We start from the raw sequence: 10,926 nt of genomic DNA on the forward strand, positions 1-10,926 counted from the left end.
TAACGTTACTAACGTCACCATTTTGCCGACGATTCCGACGCAAGTTTAGCTCCTCAGCCAAAGTGCCAACTTAACGTTAACGTTAGGATGGATGGATGTAGCTTCAGTTGAGTTGAGTGTCTCGTATCCAGATAAAACTGTAATTTTTCGAAATTCATAATAATTCATAATTCAGCGCAGCCTGTTATATTTCATGTTTATACTATACTATCGTCCACACAGGCTACTGTAACTTCTCATAGACTGACGCCTACCAAACACACATTAGTCAGGACAGTAATCACTAATCACAGTCACTAGTCATTACATGGTTGTACGCACACACACACACACACACTTCTGGACAAACCAAAGAGTTTAAGAGCATCCATCAGCTTTTGGAAGTCGTGGCAACTGTCGTGGTGCTTGTGAGATCTTCTGGCCTCCCAAGTTGGAAATTTGCAACTTGTTAATCAGTGAGCTTTAGAGGTGCTGTATATAGTATATTGTAGAAGCTAGCTGTTTCCCCCTGCATTCAGTCTTTATGCTAAGCTAGGATAACCACATCCTGACTCCAGCTCTGTTTTGGTGCAGTGGCTTTGGAGGGAGGCCTGAAGGGAGGGGGTGAGATTTTTTTCGGCTGGATACTTCTAAAAATCTAGCTGTCTCTTGCTAGTTTCTCCAGCGTTACCTGCCCGAGCTTTAAATCAGCCTCACAAGACAGGAACAGGAACTTCTTGTGTGCTAATTTACAAAATGAGCAGCTATAGAGACTTGCGGTGTATTTTTCTTTTTCCATATCTATGACTCTGAGAGCATTTATCATACATGCCACCTGCTCTGCACTCTGTTTTGTACAAAAGCAGGTATTTGGAAGCACTCATCATCTGTGGCCTTTTATGGTGCAGCCTGAAGAATCAGCTGTGCCACCGCCGCCCTGCAGTCTAAGCCGTGTCTCTTAAAATCCAACCAATATCCTGTCCTAAATCTGCTCTGCACCAACACAGCTCCGGGCAGGCTTTAGCCAGCTGCTTGGCAGCACTGTTACATTCCAGCTGAGTCAACTGCTCACATCAGACAACAACATAAAGTACCTCTGAACTCAGGTACCCTCTCAAAAAATTAATCCTCCCCAGAATGAGGTGCACAACTTGCAAACTTTCAGTCTGAGGTTTTGATACAAAGAGCTATCTGCACGAGTCCGAAGATGCAGCAGTGGATTGTTGTTTCTGAACTACTTTTGCATTTTCTCCAAACACATTTAGAGTTGTCTTGCATTACTTCAAAAAGATGCTGGCGCTTCAGTCACACAGAGCTTTCTCCATTAGACCGCTGAAGGAGTGTGAAGACTGTGGAATTTAGTTTTATTGAAAAGTCTCTGAGGATGTGTGAAAAACTTTAAAATCACAGGGTACAAGGAGGCTGTTTTGCAGCATGCGTTAAGATAAAAAACGAGATGCATACAGTAACTAAGGAAGTTCTGACAATGCCACCTGCTTTCCACCTGAGTTTAACTACTAATCTCTTAAAAAAGAAATAGTTCAACATTTTGGGAAATACGCTCATTCGCTTTCTCGCCGAGAGTTAGATGAGAAGATTGATGCCGCTCTCGGGTCTGTACCGTAAATATGAAACTATCACCAGAGGACAGTTAGCTTAGCTTAGCATAAAGACAAAAAATCCACCTACCAACCCCAAAGTGTAGAAGTGACACTGTGCCGGGACCGGGATTGTGGACTTCCTGAAGTCTCGTCGTCACCGTGAGGTTGCCAGGAGATAGTTTGGCACATAAGCCCCTGTTGTTTTCACACTTTGGTTTTTACATATTTGGTGTCTGAACAGAGACAGGGGTCACCATCTTACCACCTGTTATCATGTGACAGACGTTCCATACTTTGGTCATGTGATGAAAACTGAGGAAATCTCCAGAAACAGATAGTAAGTTCACCTTGAATTAGGATTACTTCTGTTAAACTACGTATCTGTAGGTTTGTGAGGTTTCTTAATATACTGTACAGTGTATAAAACGCATGCTTGCATAGCAGTATTTAGTAGCCTATAGATAAATCCTCTTTTCACTTTGTTTTAATGCTTAATGAGCATAGAAGAGCCATTTGTGTTATCAGGCTGCTCTCTCTCAGAGGGCTGAGATGGCCTTCAGGACTCAGGAAGGTTCTTGGAAAGAGATGATAACTTCAGTCATGTCAAAGTAAAATGAGTCAGCTGTTTATGATCGCACTGAAGCTGAACGTCAAAACAAAAGATCAAGTTGTGTTGAATATTATACTGTTGTAAAATCTTGAATGAAATTCAAAACAGCTCTGTGAGCAACGTGCTGAGTGAAAATCACCAGAGGAAGAATGAACGGCTTTATCAGTTTGCTCCTGCAGTGGCTTCAAATCAAGTCATAACAACATGAACATCACAAAGAATAATAAAGTTTTAATATTTATTATAGTCAGGTGGTGTCATAGTGAAATAAATAACGAATGCATTCAAAGTCTTTTACACAAAACATGTCAACGCAAAACTGAAATAATAAACACAACGTACTCGATGATCTCAGACAGAGGAGAAATAAAAATCAGTACAACTGAAGTAGATGTAACAACAAGTTCTCTCAGCCCCTTCTGCTAATGTCTGTTCCCAAAACAAAAGCTACATACTGTAATTCAGTCCAAAGTGCTGTGAAATGGCTGTGAACAGATGCAGTGTACTGTATTCCACGCTACACAGACGTACATATGTGAAAATCATAAATATATGATAATTAGTGTGTTAAACTAATTAGAAAATATTGTTAGCTACTGTGGCTAACAAGCTAACATCTCAGTGGCGTCATGATTAGCTCTGTCAAAAATAGCACAGTAATTAAATTAAGTAGACACATTATCAACTGATCTGACCCATAAAGCTCTTTTCCAATGCGGGAACGTAAAATGTAAAAAGCTGCTGAACTCGAGCCGCTCGGCAGCAGACGGCAGACAGACAACGCTAGCGACCAGCTGCTGAACATAGCGGAGCATCTAGCAGCTCAAGAGCCAGATGTTTCCCTCAGCAGCTGCTGGAGACCAAACACAGAGCTAAAAGGAGAGTGAATATTGGAGCTATATATAAAACACCACTCCAAATGAATGCTAATGTTGCTACATAACTGCTAAATATGTATATAAGTCACTGTTTGCTAACATGTTCGTCTCAGCGACCATATAAGGTGATAATATGTAAAAAACAATAACAAAAAACAATTATTACTGCTTTAAATACAATGGAAACCAGTACCAAAACCTCACGAGGGTCTTAAAAGTTGAGGTTATTGGAAGCCTCGCTAAGTTGCTGAAGGTGCTAATAGATAGCGGGATTGAAACTGGCACTACCAGGTTCTGTTCCAGAAGTAAGAACTGGCGTTTGAAATAAGGCAAATTAATAAAAGTCAATAGAACGTCATTTAGTACACTCCGTTTGTCTAGACAGGGATGATAAACAATGTAATATTGCTGTTTGTTTAAAATTTAGCAACCTCTAACGAACACCATTTCCCACAAGCCCAACGTGGCTGTTACAGTTGTGTGCAGTTAAAGCTAAAACACTGGAGAGACGACATTAGAAAAGAGTGTGGGTGGATATCATAACAAACAGATAAAACACACAACGACACTTTGTTTCAGATGAAAGAAAGGCTCAGTGAGAGATTCCACTGAGGCTAGCGTAGCAGCGGAGTCTATTTCACCCTGGAGCTCAGGACCGCCAACATGGCTGCCAGCAGGTGTGTTAAGTCACCTGGCAAATGTTTGTTTCCCTCCAAATCTGGCATCTGATTTTCGACCGCTGGGATCCCTACTTTGCAGAGGATTTCTTTAAGTTATCACAACAGTCAGCATCAGTCTTTCAAACTTGCTGGGTCCAATCCAGTAACTATAAATATTCAGCTTTTCATGAGGTCAAAGGTCATGATTCAGAGGTCATCACTGTTTGAAAGGGAGTCCCAGAGGCGGAAGGAGGCCTGCTGGTTGTGGTCTCTGTGTTAATCCTCCTGCGTGATGATGAAGCTTTGCTCTTCCGTCGAGGTGAAGGCTGTGCTTTCTTTCTATAGGCTTCTCTCTTTGGACTGTCGGGGGCCCCCAGGTGCTCTAAAAGTCTTTGCTGAAACACAGCTTGGAACTGCTGCGCCTGCAAGACAAAGATTAGATAAGGAGGTTAGTCAAGGACATGTGGCTCGGCCGTGGCAGGTAACCTTGGCCCTGTGTGGGGCCTGCACCGATCAGCTAGGATTCATCACAGGTATCAGTTTTAAGTAGTTTTGGTTTTGAAGTCACTGTTCTCACATTTTGATTAGTCTCTGTCATGCTGCGTGCAGGCCGGTCGGTCTCTGAGAGAAAGGATTCAGATCTGCACTCAGTAAATCGTTTAGTGGAATGACTTCAACACCAACGTGTAAATTAATACTTTCCTCAAACCAGAACAGATGCTTGTTTCTCGTGGTGGGGGCAAAGTTACCTTCGGACAGCAGTAGACAGAATATTCTTAACTTTAAAGTTTGAGCCCCGGTCGTGTGATAACAGGTGGTTGTGATTTAGCGGAGACTGTAACCCTGGACTCGGTTCAAGAATGGTCTTTGGCATTGGATGTGAACGGCCTCCTCGTAGAGGTCTGCACGGGTCCACGTGGGTCCTACTAACCGAGACTCAACTCTGAGACGAACGTTGGGCCGGGTCCAAATTATACTGAGTCAGGTTGGGTAGGGTCCTGTTGTATTGCAGTGAGTCTCTCTTGGATCAGGTCTAATTATCCTCTGGTCTAATTGGACTGGGTCTGCCTGTCCTCGGGCCCCTTTCAGATTTGGTCTCCCACCCCCCCGCCCATACACAACCACCTGTTATCATGTGACCAAAGATCTGTACTTAAGTCATGCGGCGACGACTGAGCCATCTCCAGTTGCTGCAGAGGACCATGATATGCATTTGACAGCCCTGGAAAAAGCCAGTAAGTGAACCTTGAGTTAAGACTATTTTGTCGAAGGTGGAGAAAGCTGAAGCAGGGAGGTGGAGGTCGTACCACGTCTAGCTGTGTCGTGGTGTGAGCTGCTGTGGTTGTGGCTGGGTAAGCTGTGGTGTGCTGCTGGCTCTTTGGCTTTGCGCAGTACATCTCCAGATGCTGAAGTTCACAGCCAGACGGCCGACAGCACTGGTCCACTATCCCCTTCCCTCTGGGCCGAGCCCCGTAACCAGACCACGCACCTTTACCTGCAGGGAGAGAAATGTCCAACATGAGATAATCTTGTCTTTCTTTTAAGCCTCAGTATCTTCCTTACTTTAATGATGCACGGTAGAAACAGATAAATGAAACCTTTTTAACTTCTGCATACGCTGGAATGTGCTCCTCTGGGGGAAAACGTGTCCCTGAAGGTGTAACACTTTGGTTTCTGACCAAACACCTGCAGAGCTGCTGACGCTCCCATCAGCCTCAGCTGCGCTCTGTGTTTACTGCTGAGTAGCTAATGTTAGCATGCTAACACGCTAAACTAAGATGGTGAACATGGTGAACATTATAGCTGCCAAACGTCAGCATTGTGGCAATGTGAGCATGTTAGCATACAAATGTTAGCTTTTAGCTCAAAACACTAAACTGCCACATATGAAATATTTAGTATTAATAAGTGTAATCTGGTTTGAAATCTGTAAATGTGCCACGATCATGCAGAACACTGTCGTATGCAAAGTGTATACTGAGATGTGAGAGCGTCTTCTGAATGAAGGCTCTGTGCTGCGTCTCCCTTCCTGCACCTTTCTGTGTTATTATGTGTAAAAGCTGCGCTGGTCTCAGATAACAAGTGTTTTAACAATAAAGCTATCGCACACTGAGGCACGGTGTCCTGGTGAGTACGCTGCCATTTTGGACTGCCACTGCTCTGATAGCAGATGGAGGAGGTGGCCTTGGTCAGAATAGGGCAAAGATAATCAAGTGAAAGGTCCTGTGGGTAATTCTCTGTGTGCAGTGGGAGAGATTATATTCTACTAATAATAAACTTTTCAAATGAAATGCTTTACAGTATAAAGGTCCACTGCGAAGCGTTTGCCCCCCCTCAACCCGACCCGTGCTGTACCAGTCACATATATCTATATATCTAATGATGAACCACTATTCAAATTTTGACATTATGTTGTATGAGAGGCGGAGTGTGTCTGCTTGCTGCTGAGAGCTACAGAACAGAAGAGCAGTGTTGTGACTAGTCTTCATGTAAATAAATGAACAGGACGTGTTTTGTTGTTGTGGAGCTGATAACTTGAGTCACTGCGGTGTTTTCATGTGGACACGATGACCATGACCATATCTGCCTTATACACCTCTGCTAGTGTAAGTGTTAACACACACAGGGTAGAACAACCTTGGTAGAATTTGAGCCTATCGGCCTTTTTGTACGATTATTAAAATCTTCAGTAGAAGATACATAATCAATCTTCATTTCTGTCATAACAAGATAGAATCTACCAATTTACACTTTAATTTACAGCTAATGTTTTGAATCACCTCCCCTCCCTGTGCCCGCACCAGAGCCTGATATCTGTAAGACTCTTTGTTTAGAGAACATGCCATAACAGCTACATAGCTTATATCGGCCATGTTGCATAATTTAAAAATAAAATGGAGGTTGTGCATACAATGGGAAGAGGTCCAGATAAAATTAATTTGGTTTGAAGTGTGTATGATGAAATCTGTTGGCAAAAATCTGAGAAGCTTTCTTGGCCATCTCGCGTGCACGGCCCCTAACTTCAGCTTGTCATCGCGCAACGTGCCATCTTCAGTACTGGATCGTGTGTTCAGAGCACATGATCTGTTTACATCTGAAGAATGTATTTGTGTTCGCGTGCTTCCCACTCTCCAGAGGAATGATGTTGGTGATGTTGACCTTTCCATTACTGCCACAACAAGGCCACAGTTTCCACTTGTATACAAGCAAATTCTCACTCTCACAGGCAGCTTCTAGGTAGTTATGCAAAACAAGTGGATAACATGAATATAGACTTACCTAAATAGATTCCACGGTCCCCACACACAAATATGAGGTCACTGAGGAGATCAGAACCGCAGCGGAGTCTGGCTGCCTCCGAGGAGAGCGGCCAGCCTGCCAGACACATGGCGGAGTAGAACATGCACAGCACCTGAAGACGAGGAGAAAAACTCTTAATGCACAGCTCTAACACAAAGGATGCAACATACAAAAGGGTCCAGGACTGTGATCAAAACACAGTTATCGTGTCCTCGGGGTGGCCTGGTGGCCTGGTGGCCTGGGGTTTAAGGTGCCAACCATCATCCTTGACTTCCTCGGGTCGATTTATTGCCCATCTCTGCCTCGCTCCTCATTTCCTGCCATCTCTCTACTGTTGCCTGTCTAATAAAGGCATAAAAAGCCGAAATATTCCTATAAAAATTCCTGTACTCGTAATGACTTTCCTCCGGCACTGTGATTATTATATTATGATATTATTATTATTAATGTCAGCTTCCTGCATGCTGGCCCGAGGCGTCTCAGCCAGAGACCTCGCTACCACTGAACACTCAGGTCACATACTGTGTTTTGAGTTTCTCTAATCACATCCTTTTCTGTCATTTTAATACGATCACTTATGAATTTAACTGAAATAAAAACTAAATAAAACATAATAACAAATCACACATTTAATTGATACATAAAAAACCTCAGTATTTTTAAAATCCTGGCTGTGGCCCTGCTCTTTATAATTGATTATTAATAATGATGATCAATTGTAATTTTGTTTAAGATTCAGAACATCAAGTAGTGCTGTGGTATCTGAGAAATGGCTACACAATGAATATGTATTCTCTGATTTCTTATTAATTGATATTGTGTCAGAGTAGATGTGCAGTACAGTAGATGTACAGTAGATGTACAGTACAGTAGATGTGCAGTACAGTAGATGTACAGTAGATGTACAGTACAGTAGATGTACAGTACAGTAGATGTACAGTAGATGTGCAGTACAGTAGATGTACAGTAGATGTACAGTACAGTAGATGTGCAGTACAGTAGATGTACAGTAGATGTGCAGTACAGTAGATGTACAGTAGATGTACAGTAGATGTACAGTACAGTAGATGTGCAGTACAGTAGATGTACAGTAGATGTGCAGTAGATGTACAGTACAGTAGATGTGCAGTACAGTAGATGTACAGTAGATGTACAGTAGATGTACAGTACAGTAGATGTACAGTACAGTAGATGTACAGTAGATGTACAGTACAGTAGATGTACAGTACAGTAGATGTACAGTAGATGTACAGTAGATGTGCAGTACAGTAGATGTGCAGTACAGTAGATGTACAGTAGATGTACAGTACAGTAGATGTACAGTAGATGTACAGTACAGTAGATGTACAGTAGATGTACAGTAGATGTGCAGTACAGTAGATGTACAGTAGATGTACAGTACAGTAGATGTACAGTACAGTAGATGTACAGTAGATGTACAGTACAGTAGATGTACAGTAGATGTACAGTAGATGTAGATGTACAGTAGATGTGCAGTACAGTAGATGTGCAGTACAGTAGATGTACAGTAGATGTACAGTAGATGTGCAGTACAGTAGATGTACAGTACAGTAGATTTACAGTAGATTTACAGTAGATGTGCAGTAGATTTACAGTAGATTTACAGTAGATGTGCAGTAGATTTACAGTAGATTTACAGTAGATTTACAGTAGATTTACAGTAGATGTGCAGTAGATGTGCAGTAGATGTACAGTAGATGTACAGTAGATGTGCAGTAGATGTACAGTACAGTAGATGTACAGTACAGTAGATGTACAGTACAGTAGATGTACAGTACAGTAGATGTGCAGTAGATTTACAGTAGATTTACAGTAGATGTGCAGTAGATGTACAGTACAGTAGATGTACAGTACAGTAGATGTACAGTACAGTAGATGTACAGTAGATGTGCAGTAGATTTACAGTAGATGTGCAGTAGATGTACAGTACAGTAGATGTACAGTACAGTAGATGTGCAGTAGATGTGCAGTACATCTGCTGCAACCACCAACTATCTGATTTGATCAGTGAAGGCAGCAGGCTTGTCCGCCTCTTCTGGCTGACCCTGCTTCAGGTTTAAAACTGGTCCCGACCCCGTCCAGCAGTCAGTCTGCTGTCGAGATGTCAACCAGGTTAGGATTTGTACTTTATACTGTTAATCTACAGACGGGAGACAAATGAAAGCAAACGCCTGAATAACAGAAACTCTTCAGCTGCCTCGGTGCAGCCGGCTCGCTGAGCGGGTCGGTGAGGATGGAAGCGATGTGAATGAAGTGCTGCGGCCTTTACGGTCACCTGATCTGAAGCCAGCTTCACACCTGTGGAAGGTGTCGGCCCAGCGTGTCAGACGGCGCTCTGCAGCAGCGTCTCCATCAGACCAGATGATATAATATAAACCTCCGTCTTCAGATCTGTGTGGGGACGTCTGTCCTTTAGCTTGCGCGTCTCTCTACCTGCCGCACTCAGGTGTGTCTGATCTCAGAGAGACGAGCTGATTGATAAAGGCTGTGTGTGTAACTGAGGGAACATCCTGGGAGGCTGGAGGCTCGTGGAGGCCCGACTCCACACTAACACACTTCATGCTGCTTTCTCCGGTCATTTCTCACCCATCTGTAGCTTAAAGAGCTCTCAGCGGATTCATTACAGACATTTTATTGATGTGAAATATGACAAGTGAGGAAACCATCACGAGGCCAACGCTGAGACGCACAGTGAGATGTGGTTGAAAGCTCTGGAAAATGCAAAAATGCTGAATTAAGTTTGAATTACAAATATATCAACTATTAACAGAACACTTCTAATATTAATCGTATAAATCTCTCCCATCAGCACATCGTGTGACCCCAGGTGGTCTGAACTTTGTTCATTTTGGTTACTGATTGTCCATCAGCAGTCCTCAAAGTTAAACTCATGTCCTTAAACTGCTCGTTTTGTCTGATGAACAGTTCAAAATCCAAACGGCTCAGTTTACAAACAGATTAAGTTGTGCTTTATTTTATGGCTCCATCATTTCTTAATCATTTCCAAAGACGTTTCCTGGAAAGAACTGTGTTTTGGTACTAATTATAGGCAAAATAAAGACCAAGTTCTGAGACGGTTCACCGAGTTTATAAGCATTTGTTGATTTCCCTAAAATAAGCGCTCCATTTAAATCCATGTCAGCTATTCTCCATATGTGCTGAATTATGTGTCTGTCTGTAGACAAATGTCTCATATTTGCACGTTCAGCTGACCTGCTGTGCACGAGAGGTAATTAACACAAATGTTCCTCCATATTCCCACCATCAGAACCAAATGACAACCAAGAACCTTCCTACGAATCCACAGACACAGATCAGTTGCTTTTTAGGGAATTACAGGAAACTATTGGAGCCTTAAATAAGGCGAACCAGAGAGGACGCAGAGAAGAAACCAGCTGGTTCACTTAAATATCAACAAATAATTTCAACTCTACAAGGAGAAGTAGTTCCCTGCACCGCGTCAGTTCAGGGAAATGAACGAAGCGAAACAAAGTCTTACCTTCAGTGTCGGTGTTCTGGCAGAAGGGCAGCATGAGGAGTGCATCCTGTCTGTGTGGACGGACTTCAGGAGACCTGCGGTCTTATAGTCGGGCAGCAGGAGGGGAGGACCACGGCACCGAGGTTTCCTCCCTCCACTCCTCACACTGCTTCACACTCAAATCTCATATCAGAAGATTTAGCATGCTGTCACTGGGATGAACTTGTTCTGCTGTGTTCCTGCCGTGTTTGTAACAGGTTATTCATCATCGTCACAAACATGATAACCACTTCTGAAGGCTGGAACCGACTTTTAACGAGCGCACACACCAGATTATAAGGTCCGCCTAGCTAAAACTGATCCAACTGTCCGGCAATAAATCCTCCCTTCATGGAGGTTT

The 10,926-nt window shown here is 42.9% G+C and overlaps 1 protein-coding gene across 1 annotated transcript; it reads right to left on the reverse strand.

The window, feature by feature from the left end:
* Nucleotides 1–2,414: 2,414 nt before the first annotated feature.
* Nucleotides 2,415–7,934, reverse strand: igf3 (insulin-like growth factor 3). The gene is made up of 3 exons (XM_044212871.1): nt 7,007–7,934; nt 5,035–5,222; nt 2,415–4,149 (listed from the first exon to the last, which is right to left on the reverse strand). The coding sequence occupies exons 1-3, from the start codon at nt 7,128–7,130 to the stop codon at nt 3,928–3,930; spliced, it is 534 nt and encodes a 177-aa protein (XP_044068806.1). The 5' UTR covers nt 7,131–7,934; the 3' UTR covers nt 2,415–3,927.
* Between the last annotated feature and the right edge of the window lie 2,992 nt (nt 7,935–10,926).

This window comes from Siniperca chuatsi, linkage group LG10, assembly GCF_020085105.1.
Source record: "Siniperca chuatsi isolate FFG_IHB_CAS linkage group LG10, ASM2008510v1, whole genome shotgun sequence".
Lineage (NCBI taxonomy): Eukaryota > Metazoa > Chordata > Actinopteri > Centrarchiformes > Sinipercidae > Siniperca > Siniperca chuatsi.